At 37.5% G+C, this 17,383-nt stretch overlaps 2 protein-coding genes across 3 annotated transcripts in view; one reads left to right on the top strand and one right to left on the bottom strand.

The window, feature by feature from the left end:
• Window positions 1–5,866, top strand: part of sema3gb (sema domain, immunoglobulin domain (Ig), short basic domain, secreted, (semaphorin) 3Gb) — a 33,215-nt gene extending 27,349 nt beyond the window's left edge. The window contains exons 12-18 of one of the 2 annotated variants that reach the window (XM_053235898.1): window positions 180–402; window positions 570–658; window positions 789–830; window positions 1,785–1,942; window positions 2,121–2,188; window positions 2,470–2,594; window positions 2,986–5,866. In XM_053235898.1, coding sequence (XP_053091873.1) covers window positions 180–402; window positions 570–658; window positions 789–830; window positions 1,785–1,942; window positions 2,121–2,188; window positions 2,470–2,594; window positions 2,986–3,393 — 1,113 coding nt within the window. In that variant the 3' untranslated portion in view covers window positions 3,394–5,866. Of the gene's footprint in view, window positions 1–179; window positions 403–569; window positions 659–788; window positions 831–1,784; window positions 1,943–2,120; window positions 2,189–2,466; window positions 2,595–2,985 lie in introns of both variants that reach the window. The other variant, XM_026929503.3, reaches the window with a different exon arrangement.
• A 1,011-nt stretch (window positions 5,867–6,877) lies between these two features.
• wasb (WASP actin nucleation promoting factor b) lies at window positions 6,878–17,337 on the bottom strand. The gene is made up of 12 exons (XM_026930223.3): window positions 15,067–17,337; window positions 14,305–14,445; window positions 14,042–14,128; window positions 13,341–13,437; window positions 11,558–11,584; window positions 11,410–11,445; window positions 11,072–11,264; window positions 10,931–10,973; window positions 9,540–9,693; window positions 8,893–9,308; window positions 7,597–7,708; window positions 6,878–7,491 (listed from the first exon to the last, which is right to left on the bottom strand). The coding sequence occupies exons 1-12, from the start codon at window positions 15,166–15,168 to the stop codon at window positions 7,436–7,438; spliced, it is 1,464 nt and encodes a 487-aa protein (XP_026786024.3). The 5' UTR covers window positions 15,169–17,337; the 3' UTR covers window positions 6,878–7,435.
• Between the last annotated feature and the right edge of the window lie 46 nt (window positions 17,338–17,383).

Raw genomic sequence — 17,383 nt, 5'->3', positions numbered from 1 at the left:
GGAGAATAATCATACAATGTGATCCTGAGCAGCAGATTGATTATAAGCCACAATGGGAAATTATTAAACCTCAAAATCAAGTAATTTAAAATAGTGGACTGTAGTAGTACTGTAATGTATTATATTTTATTCCCTTTTAAACTATTAAGTCTGCTCTTCTTCTGTCTGGCTAAATTCAGTGCCCTGGAGGAACATTTACTCCTGGAGTCCACAGCACCAAAGCCTTCTCTGACGAAGCTGTCAACTTTGTGCGCGCACACCCTCTTATGTACCATCCCATATACCCTACACACAAGCGCCCCCTGGTGGTGCGGACAGGCGTGGACTACCGTTTCACCACTATCGCTGTGGACATGGTGGATGCTGTGGATGGGAGATATGAGGTGCTCTTTCTGGGAACAGGTAAATTTAGTAGTTGCATAATTACAAAAGTGTGTCCTTTTACAAACAAACAAATGCTGAAAATCATTTTTAAATAATTCAAGGATATACATTCTGTCTCAGTTTTATTTGCTTTACAAAATTCTTAAAATTCTCTGAAGTGATGCTTCTGACTTGTTGTTTGATAGACAGAGGAACAGTCCAAAAGGTGATTGTATTGCCGAAAGATACGAGCACGACAGAAGAGCTCATTCTTGAAGAGGTGGAAGTTTTTAGGGTAAAAATCTATTCTACTTTTTATGAATAAAACAGCTTTTGCCTGAAGATGAAGTCTTGCCTAATAAAATGTTAAGTGTGACTGAATCACTACACATGGCAGCTGAATATCTATCACTGATGTTTTTCAGACACCAGCACCAGTGAAAACTCTGAAAATTTCCTCTAAAAGGGTAAGGGATTATAATTTTTTTATTTTTCTTTTTTTTGCAACACCATATATAGTAGTTAAATATACAATACAATTCTTTGAAGACAGATTAGCATCTAGTAGTCTAAATCCTTTATTTCAATTATTTTTATTATTACTTTTTAAATTATATATATAAAAATATGTAGACATTTACTATTTATTGTTCAACAAAACATTATTTAAAATGATTTTTGCTGTTTTAGAAATCCTTGTTTGAAACTGAAATATTTTAAAGTATCCAACTTATGCACACCCTTTGCTTACACCTGTAAACTGTTATGCATATGTACATTTATCAGCATACGTAACACTAACGTGTTAATTATTATCAGCTATTGTATTTTATTACACTATTGCAACACACACCATTGACTCTATTAGTACAGTGATCAATTTCCTATGCCTTGTTTTGAAAGTTTTTCAGATAATGATGGAATCTTGATTAAAAAATATTGTACAAAGCACTAGGGTGAAAAAAGTAGGCATAGGTCAATACCATGAAGGGTAAAAGGTCAAAACACAGAGTCAAAGGCAAAACTTCAAGCAAAAGCTAGAAGAAGTAATCAGAGGTCATACAACAGTTAAGGCTCCAGGTTACTGATCAGAAGGTAGGGGGTTCAAGCCCCAGTAGCTGGCACTTTTGGGCCCTTGAGCAAGGCCCTTAACCCTCTCTGCTCCAGGGGCGCTGAATCATGGCTGACCCTGCGCTCTGACCCCAGCTTCCTAACAAGTTGGGATATGCGAAGAAAAGAATTTCACAGTGCTGTAATGTATAAGTGACAAATAAAGGCTTCTGCTTCTACAGGGTTAGAACTGTAGGCTAGGGTTCGCAAAACTGACCTGAACTGATTTTATAAATCCTTCATGAATCTGTCTTCAAGTTGACCTATCTATGTGGTGTGACTATGGGCTTTCACTCTTTTATGGCTAACAGCAACAGTTGTATGTGTCATCGGCACGAGGACTTACCCAAGTGTCTTTGCATCGGTGTCCTGCATATGGTAAAGCCTGCTCAGACTGCTGCCTGGCCAGAGACCCCTACTGCGCCTGGGATGGAGAGAGCTGCTCTGCTTTCACCCCTGCCACCAAGAGGTCTGTCCCTTTCTCTGTACATGCACATGATGTTTTTAACAACTGTCGACCTTTACTGTTTCAATAAGTTTTTACCCATGTTAGTGCATGTTATTTTAATAGTATGTGTGTGTATGTGTAAGATCAGAATCATGGTTCAAGTTTTTGTTATGAAAAATGTCTGTTGTTAATTCTTTAGGAGAAGCAGGAGACAGGATATCAAGCATGGCGACCCGTTACGTCAGTGCAGGGGCTTCAACTCTAAAGGTTTGTGCATATGATTATGAATGCATTAGGATAAGAGAGAAAGAAATCCCCCTATACATTTATTCTTTGAACCTTTGAACAGAAAGCAAGGGCTCACACTTTGCTTCACGTCCTTTACACATTTTGTAGTGCATGCAACTACAGAGAGACTAAATTTATGACAGTTCTGATTATTAGGCCACATTAAACATTAAAGCTACAGTGAAATGCTTTGCAAATTTGCAGAACCACAGCCAGGAATAGCATCAGCTTCTTAAGCATCTCTTCCTGTCTCTCAGTAGAGAAGCGTCTGAGGGAGACGGTGCAGTTCGGGGTGGAGGGCAGCAGTGCGTTTCTGGAGTGCCAGCCCAGGTCTCCTCAGGCTACTGTGAAGTGGCTCTATCAGAAAGATGGCAAGCGTAAAGCGGTAAGAGTTCAAATCAACACTCACAAGCAACTCTGGTAAGGTTTTCAGTCATGAAAAGCAGGTGTAAAGTGCAACAGTTTGCTTTCTGCTGCTTACAGACTGCACATCCGCAGACACTGCACAAGATAAAAGCTAACAGTCTGATGTACTGTTGAGTAAAAGAGTTTGCACCCCCGTGGTTTTGAATTAAAAAAGGAAAATGTATAATTCATAATTTATTTTCCAAAAAAAAATGTGTTTCTTGCAACAAAAGATGACACTTCATTTTTACCATTATAACATTTTATATTTTTATGTTCTAATCCGTAATGGTTTATATATTTATAGCTAATTCATATATAGCTAATAACGGAAATAATATATTATCCTTTTAAACCTGGTCATTTCACAGCTCACTCGTGATAAAGACATCCTAAAGACGGCTCATGGCATCCTGCTGAAATCTCTTAGCCAATCAGACGCCGGCCTCTACCACTGCCTAGCCACGGAGAACAACTTCAAGCACACTTTGGCCCGTGTGGCCCTGCGCATCCTCGACCGTGAGATTGTGGAGGCCCTGACGGCTCCAGATGGCCCCTCAGACCCCGAGCGCCATCACCAACACGACAAGCAGCACCACCCACCTCCTCCTCCACCCCCACCTCAAACCCCACCCTCGCCTGCCCAGATGCACCCACAGCCCGAGGTGACGCTCATCAACCAGTACTGCCATTCCTACTGGAAGCAGCCTCACAAGCCCAAGCGTACTAACCGCAGGCATACAGAGAAACAAGAGCCTGAGGAGCTGCAGGTGCAGTGATCATGTTCAGTGAAAATACTCACAAAACCACATTTTGGTTGCGTTCTGTGCATTGTGTGAGCAGGCAGAATCACTAAAAACTGTTTATAAGCTTAATGTCATGTTCATCCCCTGGGGCCATGCACAAGGTCAAAAACCAATAGACTTATTTTATAAATTTGGAATTTTACACTGCATGTAAATGGATATTGGGTAAGACGCATGGTGCTTTACCTTCAGCTTGGTTTTACATTGGCTTGTCTAAAGTTACAATACATGTCTACAAGTTTGCAGTGCAGTGCATATTGGAATAATTTACATAAACTGCACTAGCAGTTTAGCAGGTATGCTACACCTACATTGTACCTACACACTTTGGTCATTGATTATCTGTCACATCGGCCCGTAGTAAGTGTTTATGTTCCAAAAAAACAGAGAAAACTGATTCACACCAGCAGTAAGTATATAAGGATTAGTCTGTTTTGTTTACCATTGACAATTTAAAGAAATATCAGTGTTCCATAAACATTGTAGTTCTGTAACTCTGCTGCTTTGCAATGCTTGTATTTAAAGCTTGTTGTGTTGAGTCAGATGATTGTTAGTCCTCAGTGCGTGGAAAACAGCAGTGGAAAAATGCTGTGCAGGACTTCTATATGATTCCACCCTCTTTCACTGCACAGCCGTCTGCTGATTCATCAAAAAGAAGCCTTTTGGTCCTGTATTGGGATGTAATTATGACATGCATTATCCTGACCAATATTTATGTTATCAAGACCAAGGGTGATTTATAATCAGGATGTGTTAAGGTAGATATGGTAGCGTTCTTTTTCAGTCTTTGACAGTAAGTACTCTTGAGCTAGTCTGCATCAGACAAATCACAGCTGCAAATTTTGAACTCAAGTGTCATGATGTGTTTATTTATAACGATTACTAGCAAACAGTGTTTATACCAATTTTTGCAATAGCTAAAGTTCTAAGTGGCATTATCACCAAGTAATTATAAGTAATTATTACTCTAAAAGCTAAAATCTACTCTATTCTATTAATAGTGAGGAGACATTAAAGAAAACTACTAGGATTTGGAGGTCGTAGGTTCGCAGTTTTGAACAGGAAGGATGGGATACGTTTCAGCAAGAGAGTATGATGTATGGACCAAAATCTGCTCCAGCCTCCTGTCATAGTAAGAGGGATTTGCAAGAAAACGTAAATACTGTAGAGAAAGCTGAGAATGCTTTAAAAACTGAAGCACTAGCTCACACACAAAAAAAAACAAAGAATATTAAGAATGAGTCAAACAGACTTTTATGGCTGTGTTGCATTTTTGCATATGAATACAAGCACATAATTCAAGGGGAAAATAATAGTCTACTTGTTTCTGTCCTGTGAAACAAAGTCGTGTACTGGGAAAGTAATGTGGGACAACAACGTAAGGTATTTTCCCTGCATAATCAGGTCATATTTTGGTGAGAATTTCTGTAACTTATTATTGTTGCGTTTTCCAGATAAGACACACCGTATTTGAACTTTGTAACACAAAAATAGTGGTTCTGTAACTTTTGCACCTTTTGCATATCAGTGGTAGATGTTTTCTGTGGTTAGCTGTAGTCTTGTGCTTGTGTATAATGGCAGTCCTTGTGCTTGGCTATGTGTATTACACATGTACATAGAAGTGGTAGGTATTTGAGTGTTGGTCAAGTTTTAACTCTAACCTATTTTACTCTCTCTCTCTCTCTCTCTCTCTCTCCACACAACATATTTATTTTGAGAATGTATATATTCGTGGCCGTTGTCCTCTTTGGTGGTGGAATATGACTGGGAATAGCAGATTTTATTGTATGTACTCACTAACAGGACCAGAATATACAGGCTCGCAAAGATGCTTGTAGCAAAAAGGTGCAAGTGTTTTTCTGCAGTTGTGATAATAGTCGGTGGTATAGTTTGTTCTGCAAGCATGTTTTATTTTTTTTTTTGGCAGTATGATGAATTCAGTGTGAGAAAGAATTAGACAAAGTTTAAATGCAGATCAAACTGACAGATAAGAAAAAAATGTAATATGTAAACTTATCATTTGACTGGAAGAAGTAAAATAACAATGTTGAAATTCATTTTTATGAAAAGTTTATGGACATGGACAAAACTCCTCATTGGAGATATGTATGTATATTTAGGCTGGAAAGCACAGAGATGTCTGGGATCTAGCACGAAGTCCAAGCCGTAATAGTTTCCAGTCATTTAAATGTTATTGTGGTGAAAGATATGGGCTTTTAGAGGAAATGTGGTATGCAACACAGATGATGTTTGTTCTTCTGTAGCTTTGCTCAAGTGGCTGCATATTACAATAATTCTCTTATGTATTCACTGTGTTTTTGTTAGCTTAAGTTAATGTGGTCATTTGTAATAAATAATATTTTATTATGATTATATTGTGAGGTTGGAAATACTCATAGATGTTTTATAATCATAACAATAAACTGCTGTATTTGTTCTTATTTAACCTCTGGTTGTTATTGAACATTTAGTCTTTTATATAACTATTATCAAAATATCAAATTAGGAAAAAAAAAAAATTAGGAAACTGTTTCATATTTAATGATTTCCTGTTCATAAAAGTATGTCATGAGTTATTAGAGGAAAATGTAGTGTAAATAAAGTGTCTGTGTTCTTTTTTTAAACTCACGTATTACCATTTAAATCCATCAGAGTGAGTTCTTCCCTTTTTTATCCAGTTCACACAGTCCATAAAGTTTGGATCCATCAAAATGTTTTGAATAAATATTTGAGCAAAAACAGATGTGACCAATTAAAGAAAAAAAAAATCATGTTGTGTCTCAGTAAGGTTTTGAGCCTCCCTGAGCCTTGGAATCCATTCTACAGGTCTCTATAATTGTACTGATTAGTGTGTTGATGATGGTGGAGAGCAAGGTCTAACCCGTCTCTACAAAATCTCCCATAGGTGTTAGGTTGAGATTTGGTGACTATGAAGGTTATAGCATATGATTTATGTCATTTTCAAACTCACCAAACCATTCAGTGAGCGTTTGTGCCCTGTAGATGTAGAAGAGACCAATTCCATTAGGATAGAAATGTATCATCATAGGATTAAGGTGAGAATAACTTTGTATTGATTGCAGTGACCCTTCCCTTTAAGGGGACAAGTGGACAAACCATGCCAGCAAAATGCCTCTTACAGGATAACAGAGCCATCAGGTTTTCCTTTCATTTGTCATACATCTGTAACTATTTCTGTATATAATTAAAGTTCAGTTGGGCTAGTAAGTGTTTTGGTAGAGCTTAGAAATAAGAGTTAGGGATAAGAGTACATTCTCAGAGCGTTAATTTTTACATTGTCTTTGCACATGCTGCGCTAAACCACTTTATGTTACAGCCATAGTGACTTAAATTTATCTTTGCATTAGTAAACCAAAGAAAGAAGTATTTGGACCAAAGGGAAATGCTAAATATAGAGAATTGCTGTCAAAAGGGAAAATATTCAGACATGATGCTGTTTTCACAGATTGCACAAAGAGTTTGCTTTATTCAGCTTTAATAATACTTATATTTGTTATCACCAACAAATATGATGATTGAAAAAATGATTGACCAATTAACAATTTACATGTAAACCGCATTGTGTATAGTCTATTGTCAATTTTAGACACTTTGTATTTGATATTTTGTGACAAAAAATGTATTTTGCTATTATACTGGTTTTAACAGTTTTACACTATCATGACGGTTTGTATAAAATCATGTTGCATATAATTTTTAAGTTGATAACGAACTGAGGTACCTACAAACAGTTACTGAGACACCCACAAATTAAAGGGTTAAGATTATTCATGTTTAACATCCCACTTCATTCAGCACTGACAATATACACTAACATTTTTCTTCCTCGTTCTGCCTCTCCACTACTCACCTTGTCACCATGGAAATCCTACTGTAACCTATATATGCAGTACCCAAAATGAATGCATCATTTTGTGTGTGCATGTGTTTGTGTGTCTGTGTGTGTGTTTGTATGTATACACAAGGGTGTGTATACCAGAGATGGATATTGGCATTAGTCATCCCATTCATCATCATCTTCATCATCAACTCCATCATCTTCTTCATCATCTAAGAAAAGTTCAATTGAAATTGGACATAGTTATGAGTCTGTTCATAGACAAAACACAAAGTCATACATCATTTATCCTAAATTTATTATGCTTGGATATTTACCTGAGGAATGAATGACTTTGCTTCTTTTCTGCATCACCATCATCAGAGCTCCAACGATGCCCTCACCACCCTGATCTTGTGATGAAGGATGAGGATCGGAACTCTCTGTAACCTGAAAGTTACAGACAGTAAAACATGAACTCAGCAATATTAAAGAGTCCGCATTTTCTAATAAGGGCAGATGCATGAATGTGAGAAAGCCAGAAGATCATACCTATAAGAAATTTTATACATATGAGGACACATTCTCTGATAATCTGCTACTTAACCATTTTAAATATATGGTTTTATATATATTATATATATATTAACAATCTGAGGAATTAATGAATTAGTTGTTTAAACATATTATTCTTGCATATAAACATAATCTATGCGTGAAGGAATCTTATTATGGGCCATATTCAGAGTTCAGTTATGCATGCATAAGGAGCTCATAGTGAAATTGAGCACATCAGTGTTCAGACCTCAGATATAACTACATACATAAGCGCTTTTCAGAAGTTGTGTGAGAGTTATCCATTTTTCCAGCACCACTGTTTGACAGTTAGACGTAACCACAGTATGTCAATGTCTGTTTTTGGTATTGGAGGACTTTGTGTGGAGAACATCAGATGAGACAGCATCATAATCAGAGACATTATCAAATTTATGAATTAACTTAAAGTGCGCTGTAAGTGTAGCAGATGAGTGCTCGGTCAGCTTATTCTTTCAAGTGTGGGCACCTTCTATTGGCATTATTTTATTAATTTGTCTACTCAACAGTGAATAAAAAACATGATGAAATAACTACTCCCTATGTACACTTTAAGATTTCGTGACCTCAGCTTTGTAACTTGTGATCAAATATTTGAAAAATAATAAAATGTAAAATAATAGGATGTGCTGGATCAAGTGCTATTTTATAAGCTGTCAAATAATGAGTGGAAGCCATATAGGTTAAATGAAACAAATTTTGCAGTGATTAATCTGATAATCACCAGTAGGACTATTCATGCAGCAATATATTGCCAATATACTACACTCATATTAGATATTTATTTGAATGCTTGCCATCTTCTCAATTATATATATCATTATATTAGTCTTTTTTGTTGACAGCAAGGCTTTAAGGCAAGTGCTGAACGTTACTGAAAAACCCCATCTCAGATGCTTCCACTCAAAAAAAAAATCTGGCAATCTCAGAGGCGTATGTGCACTACCTGCCTCTGAATATGTGCAACTTAAGGTAATTTTTGACTTTAAGTTGCCAACTCTGAATACGGCCCTATGTTTGCGAATAACACTCTGTCTTACAGTCTTTAGCTTGGTGCCCAGTCGTATCTGGTCCAATAAAGCTCCTCTGCCGCCTCCTGAACTTGAAGGAGAAGGGCTGACCGGGCTGCTGCTGTTAGAGCTAATGGCAGGAGCAGGAGGTGGAGGAGGGGGAGGGGGAGGAGGAGGTGGAGGTGCTCCTCCTCCACCCATAGGAGCACTGGGGGGAGGTGGTGGGGAAGCTGAGTAACCACCAGAGGGAGGTGGAGGAAGTGGAGGTCCACTTCTTCCAGTGGGAGGAGGTGGTGGAAGGGGTCCACGTTGTGGAGTTCTCTGATTACGGGATGGAGGAGCTCGTGGAGGTTGGCCAGGGATGGGAGGAAGGCCACGAGGTGGAGGGGGTGCAGGTGCACCACTTGGGACTGGGGGGATACTCCGAGATGGAGGACCCGTTGCACCTGTGTGGACAGTAGAAATGTGACATCTTCGCTATTGTAACTGAAGTGCTGTTTGTATAAACAGATTTAGTTTTATTCAACAATACAAAACTTTTTGTTGCAAGAATATGTTATGTATTAAGGTTATGGTAAGCATTGGTGTGGCTATTTTATATTGTCCAAATAAGAAAGGATTTGGGAATTATATATAAAAAAAATAGCTCTGTAAAGATCCATGAAGCTAGCACTCACCCTGCTTCCTCATCTCCTCTTTGACAGCATCCAGGCCACCAGACTGCTCAATGAAGTCATAGATAAGTTTGGATGTCTCTTTGTCTGTCAGCTGGTCTTCACTGATACCAGCACAAGAAAACAGTTTTTTCAGGTCTGGATCCAGATTATTGGTCTAGAATAAAGGAAAATAAACAGGTAAATTACACATGAATCTATCCTAGTTGCACTTTGTTTTATACAGTGCTCATTTTGTTGACTAAAACAAAATATCTTTGTTATTAATATTGTTTCCATGATGAAAGTGGAATGTAACTAAATAACAAAATTTCCCTCAAACTCAATATGTATATGGAATGTAATTAGATTTTCCTCTCTGATTATAAATGAGATGCCAGAATGTCAGAAATGGTCAGTTGGACGTGCAGTGAAAATGATGGTTAGATCTATACTGCCTTCATAAAAATAATATTGACGTGCATTTGAAGGAAATAAATTGACTAAAATATTTTGTCTTCATAGACAAAAAACTGCACTAAATGTGTTGCAGTTTTTCATAAACTAAACCTGGACTAAATCTAGCAACAACATGACTAAAATATGACAGAAATTTATTTATTTTGCCTGTACAAATCTAAGACTAAATCAAATACGTGGACCAGCTCAACACAAATAGGTTTTCAAAAAGGTGGTTGTTGTTCCTCTTTCGGCTGCTCCCGTTAGGGGTCACCACAGCGGATCACTGGTCCACGTATTTGATTTGGCACAGTTTTTACGCCGGGTGCCCTTCCTGATGCAGCCCTTCCCAATTTTATTGGATCGAACAGGCCTGCAGCGGTGAGGGTGCTGTGGCCTAACCACTAGTCCTCCAGGGACCCAGGTTTTCAAAAATGTCCTTATTACAGTGTGAGAGAACAATAAACAAATTAAGAATTAAATAATTTGATTAAATAAGTTGTTGTAAAAGTCATATTTCTGGGTTAATAAAATGGCTTTACAAAAATCTAGCCCACATTACCACACTAACTGCTTCAATATTTCTCAGAAGTTCTCACAAACAGAAGTGGTAGAAATTCCCTCTAGTTAACTCAAACGTTGTTTTGTCTTATATATTAAATGTATTAAATGTGTCTATTTTTGTGTTACTGTTAATTTATGCGTTTTGCCCTGGCTAATTGCTTTATTTTTATTCATTATTGTTTATACTGCATTTCTTAATTTTTTTTCATTTGTAATCTAGACATTTAAGTGTTTCTTTTTAAGTTACACACATTATAAATGTAATTATTTCCACACTAATTACATTGGAGCTATTCAGTGTTCATTTGTTGACATACTGTAGTCACATAAGAGCACTGTAAAATAAAGTGTGACCATTTTCACTTCTTGAAGTGAAAAGAGGAATTTCTTACATCAAAACCAGTGTTTGGATCCCATCCTACGTGCGTGACGTGCCTGGAAATTAGGAAAAAGCAAATGTGAGATTAAAAAAAAAAGAATGAGAATTTAAAATATCACTTAGTGTACTATGAAAACCACTAATGTAAACTTACATAAAACCACTGGGTGCTCCAATATCTGCCTTGGTAAGTCGAGGTCCTTTCTTCTTGCCCTTCTTGTCCTTTTTTCCTTTGCCAAAGGAAGCAGGCGCAGGCACGGGGACATTAGGGGATCGATACCGAGAGGCCAAAATGTCTGGGTTTGGGATATCTATTGTGGCCATGCCACCTGGCAGCATCAGTGGACCTGAAAATGAATACAGCATACAATATCTGAAACCAGAAAGTAGGTATACACCCCACTGACACACGGAGCATCTTTAGGATTATTCAACAGGAAAATATTTACACTCAGCAACTAACTTTAAGACATAATTCTGTATAGTACTGACCATTTGATGGTGGTGTGGGTGGTAGTGCTCGTTTTTCTGATGACAAAAAAAGAAAGGAAAGTTAACGTCTTTTTTTCCAAACATGAAATAGAACAATGGCATTTGATTTGGCAAAAATAAATGTTAAAGTGCACTTGCACAGACTTACCTTCACTTGGAGCATTCTGTCTTTTTTCTAATAAGAAAAAAACATAGATGGAGGCTGATGACATGCTGGTCTATAAAAGACTCTGGCAACATGGTTTCAAATGTTAAAAATTTTGATAACACATTATAGGAATGGTGTCTACAGTGGGCCCTCAATACACATTACACATTGCATAAATATTCACTAAAGCAATACTGGAGAGTTTATGTAAGACTAATGTAAAAACTTTTGAAATGACATAATAGATTTTCCTTTACACGAAAGAGAGATGAGGCCCCAATTAAGATTACAGGTCTATTGTTACTGTAATCTTTTAACTTTATTTATTTTATTAAATTATTATTCACTCACGTTGTGTAACCGCTTTGTCCTGGTCAGAGTCGCAATAGATATGGAGTCTATCACTGATTGTGAGGCAGGAATAAACCCTGGATGGAACACCAGTCCATCGCAGGGCACCATGCACACACACTTTCATACAGTATGAAAGTGTGGAGGTGGTAGGAAACCTACACAGATAGTAACCTGAGCTCAGGATCGAACCGGGAACAGTGGAGTATTGAGGAGGCAAGACTGCACCACTGTGCTACCCTGTAAGTTATTTACTTTGTCTTTAGTAACATCACATTGATGTAGTATTGTATGTAATATTTTATGAAGCATCCACCTGTTTTCTATCTATTTGGGAGGTATATTTACTGCATTCACTTCCTACAGAAGCATGGAATTGAATAACTTGAAGTGCCGGTGGTCCATTTACATCCGAAACAAAAGTGGTAATCAAATTAGCATTTACTGCACTATGTATATGTACAGCATATAAGGCACTAGGTATATCTTCTAATATGTATCATGAATGTGCTGTTTGCAAAAATAAATGAAGAATAAATAAGGATTAAAAGTTTAAAATAACAATCTTAATCAGGCAACTCATCTCTCATTCATGTATAGATAAAATTGCATAAAATCCCTCTTGGCTTGACATTCTTCGGTATTGCTGGTTGGATGTGCCAGATCACTTAACGACTGATAGTAGCATCTCCCCAGCAATGTAAACAACAACAGTGCCAGTGCTAGAAAAACAGGCAGGGTGTGTTGGTGTAATGTACATCTTCTGTGCTAAACATATTCCATTCATTGCGCTTTTTCACAAAACATGAGGTACAACTACTTGCCATTATTATACATAAACTACAATGCACTAGTGCTAGCTACATGCAGTTTCACTCAAGGTTGTTCAGGCACAAAGAACCTGAGTGAGAGGGAAAGAAGCTACTTCAGTTTCTGCGGTTGGGGTAAATCGAGTGTTTGACGTAGCAGACGGCTAGGCTTGATTTGTACATGGGGACCAGACAGACACTGTACCATTTTAGAATTTTCGTTACTTGGTTACAACACACACTACCTGTCGAGCAAGGCCAAAGCATACGATTTATATGCTCATGTTGTACAGTCTGATTGATATGTACAGCACAGTATACTGTATATGTGTGTATTTCAAAGTCAAACTGGGCTACGCAATGTGGGTGCTGAAACTGTACATATGCTACAGACAGTTATACAATTATTTATTGATTTTCAGTAACTATTTTATCCTGGTCTGGATCAGTGGATCTGGAGCCTATTCCAGAAACACTGGATGTAAGGCAGGAAAACCAGGTTGAAATACTACAGATTAGCTGATGTCACCTACACTGTCTATAGGCTTCCCCAACTTTAACCAACCAAAATGAATAGATTATGTGATCGATGTATAGTGTATGTGATAGTGTTGCTATTTGACCTTGGCGATTGACTCTCTGGCTGAGCTTTTCGTCTAATGTGTTTCTGAACAGCTCCGATTCCTGCTCACTTGCAAAGTTTAGGCCCACTTGGCAATCCTGAAACATACAGATGTATATTGTTCCTGTAAGGGAAGTGATTGACCCTTTTCTTAGGTTAAAATTGTCTCAAACTGCTACAATCTCTGAGCACATAATGCTAATATCAAGCATTTTCAGTTGGAAGAATAAATAATTATTAATATTACAATATTAATATAGGTTAATTATATGTCACAGGTCAACTGTAAACAATGAAACTTTTAAAAATCCCTCTGATCTTCTAAACCTCACAGTTAGAGTGCCCTCCATAATTATTCGCACCCTTCATACAAATGAGCAGAAGTCAATGTATAAAACAAACATTAAAATCTTACACTCTAACAAATAAAGAATATGAAGCAGCTTAAATTTTTTCTTTGTGGAAAAACATGTTTAAGTAAAACTTTACAATCTCACTGTATGTTTAAGCTCAACATATCACTCATTGCATTTTTTTTTTTTTTTTGTTCTTTTAACATATCAATTTTCATGCCAATAATTCTGGAGGTCACTGTATATAGTGAGTAAACACTGGTGATAAAAATCAGCCATATGTTTGCTTCTTTTAGAATTACCTCAAGAATCACAATGTATATTTATACAGTAACGGATGTATTCTTACATCTGCTGGGAAACTGAGAAAAAACAGCTTTGGACTGGAGTAAGTCATCTGGGTATATAACTCTTGCTCCCATATCATTTTCCCCTCCTGAAATACATAAACATACATAAACACACACTTACATAACCATGTGTACACATTCATCACATTTAGTATTCTTATTAATAAAACAGAGAACAATATTTTCTTTAAAATCCATAAACATAGCCTATATTGTTAAGGATCACTTAAATAAAATTATAGTAAATATTTGAAGAAGGGACCTTGATATCATAAAGGCGGATGAAGTATGAACGGCGTGGGTTGTCCTTGACAAAACACACCACTCCGGTATGCTGTAGACTCCAGTGGGCTGGACTGTGGGGAAGGGCCATATAGAGCTGCACAACAGCAGTGGCCAGAGTCTACACACACACACATACAAAAGCATGCATATATAGAAAGACACAGCTTAGCTAAACATAAAACAATTCACAAACATGAAACAAACTAATGCACGTTAAACGCATCCTCTCTGCCACAACAGGAAGTGGCCTCAAGCAACACTTCCTGTCATTTGATTCGATACTTTTTCTCATATTCACAAGTGTAGAAACACACTGTGAATAATTTAGCCACATAGCAGTCTATATTCTATTAATGTGCAGCTAATGGTCCTGTTTCTGCCCTTCAATCAGTGCAGAATACATCACAAGGAAATAGAATAGTTCATGAAATGATCAGGTTATGCTCTGGGGCCTGTATTGTTCTGTCAGTTTGATCTGATTTCTGCATTGTGTTAACAGAATACCCACTAAGAAAATGAACACATGAAGCCTTTGCATTTGATAAGAATTAGCAGTGGCATAAGCTCTCTCTCTGTCCATAACAAGAAACCTTTGAGTACTTTGGAAACTTTCTAGAAGCATCCAGGAATACTGATAATCTACAGATTACTTAAGTTTTTTTCAGGTATTATCTCAGTTCTCAGCTACCTCTATCCTCCTTAAGATTGGATTGATTGATAGTTAAACCATCTCACTCACCACACATCTCCGGCCCAGCAGGTCCACCAGACGTTCATTCTCCTGGATGCTGAGGAGTGAGCTGGGCACATTCTCCTGCCCTTTAGCCTTCCCCTTGCTCATCTCTCCTCCCTGTGAAAATACAATCGGACCCTAGGGTAGTGCCCTGACTTGGTCCACGTTGGCTGTACTAAAATTTAGATATTTGTTTGAGATGGGCGAGAGGTTGGGGAACTGGGACTTCCGTGTTCTGTGATATGATGTCAGTCTTAGTGAACAGGAAGAGCAACCACAGTGTGTATCTGTTCCGTGAGGCCTGGGTAGTCTCAAGCTATAGCTTAAACAAGGAACTACACACAACCTCAAGTAATCTGCTGACTGACTTGAGTTTATGTCTATCTCAACTGGATTACTGCATAAACGCCACAATGGCACAATTGTACATGTTTTTCCCACACTGCCAAACTTTTTAAAAGCTCTTTTGTGGGAAGTTGTGACTGCTCAGACATTGAGGACACAATAAACTTTGCAGCTGTTTTCTGCAGCCCTGTTCAGTTCCTGTGTGCTTTGAGGAGTTTTATATTCACCGATTTCCTCAGGAAATGTTAACACAACTGATCTGATGCTTTATACACCTTGGCTGACTGGTTTGTAAAACCCAAACTTTCTGAATTTTTCCCTGGCTTTGTGGTTTGTCATGGGTTGGCTGGATTTGAGAAATCACAAATGAAAATGAAAGGCATTTTCAGATATCATGACCAAAATGTCAAAATAGTTTAAGAAGGAAACCCACATTATAGTGATGTAATGTATAGTGTGTGTGTGTATATATATATATATATATACATACATATGTATAGCTCTTGCTCTTCACAATGTTTATTTCAGCACAAAATCTGAGGCCTTCCAAGAACAGTTGTTTTTACACTCAGATCATATGACACTTGATCATAATTGCACACTAGTGAACTCCATTCAACTAATTATGCAACTTCTGATTTAAAATGTTTACACCAGAATTAATTTAGGTGTTTCATAGCAATGGGATGAATACTTATGCAATTACAACATTTATGTTTTTATTTGTAAATAATTTAGCTAACTACAGTCAGGTCCATAAGTACTTGGACAATGATACAATTTTCATAATTTTGCCTCTGTACACCACCACAATGGATTTTTAAATGAAGCAATCAAGATGTGATTGAAGTGTAGACTTTCAGCTTTAATTCAAGGGGGTTAACAGAAAATTGCAGGAATTACAGCCATTTTTACATAGTCCCTCCATTTTCACAGGCTCAAAAGTAATTGGACAATTGACTGATAAGCAGTTCCGTGGCCAGGTGTGGTCTGTTTCCTCATTATTTCATGACAAATTAAGGAGATAAAAGGTCTTTAGTTGATTCTAAGTGTTGAATTTGCATTTGGTAGTTGTTCATGGGGACTCTGAATATGCGGTCCAAACAGGTGCCAATGCAAGTGAAGGATGCCATAATTAGGCTGAAAAAATAAAGCAGACCTATCAGAGAGATAGCGGAAACTTTAGAAGTGGCCAAATCAACAATTTGGCACATTCTTAAAAAGAAGGAATGCACCGGGAAGCTCAGCAACACCAAAAGGCCTGGAATCTCATGGATAACATCTAAAGTGGATGATCGTCTAAAGTGCATGTTCTTTGCAATTTAGATGTTCTTTGTTGAAGAAAAACCCCTTCACAACATCTAGCCAAGTCAAGAACACTCTCGTTGAGATAGGCTTATATTGTCAAAGTCTACAATCAAGAGACACAAATGTAAATACAGATGATTTACCTCAAGATGCAAACCACTGGTAACACTCAAGAACAGAAAGACCAGATTAGACTTGCTAAAAAAAGCCTGCCCAGTTCTGGAACAAGATTAACTTGTACCAGAATGATGGGAAGTGAAGAGTATGGAGAAGGAAAGGAAGTGTTTATTGACGATGTGACTGCTGATGGAAGTAGCAGGATGAGTACACAGAGGTATACTTTCTGCTCAGATTCAGTCAAATGCTGCAAAATTGATAGGATGGCATTTCACATTACAGATGGATAATGACACAAAATGTATTGTGAAAGAGCTTACAGAGCTTACAGAGCTTCTTAAGGCAAAGAAATATGGCTGTAATTCCTAAACGGTTAATGCAATATTTTTTGTTAAATCCCTTGAATTAAAGCTAAAAGTCTACGCTTCCATCACAAATTCAATTTCAAATCCATTGTGGTGGTGTACAGAGGCAAAATACCAAAAATTGTGTCACTGTCCAAATACTTATGGACCTGACTGTATATTGATTTTACCACAGTTTAATATTATGG

The sequence above is a fragment of the Pangasianodon hypophthalmus genome, chromosome 8 (assembly GCF_027358585.1).
Source record: "Pangasianodon hypophthalmus isolate fPanHyp1 chromosome 8, fPanHyp1.pri, whole genome shotgun sequence".
Taxonomy (NCBI): Eukaryota; Metazoa; Chordata; class Actinopteri; order Siluriformes; family Pangasiidae; genus Pangasianodon; species Pangasianodon hypophthalmus.
The sequence above is the reverse complement of the archived record's forward strand: the minus strand, read 5'-3'. Positions and strand labels throughout refer to the sequence as shown.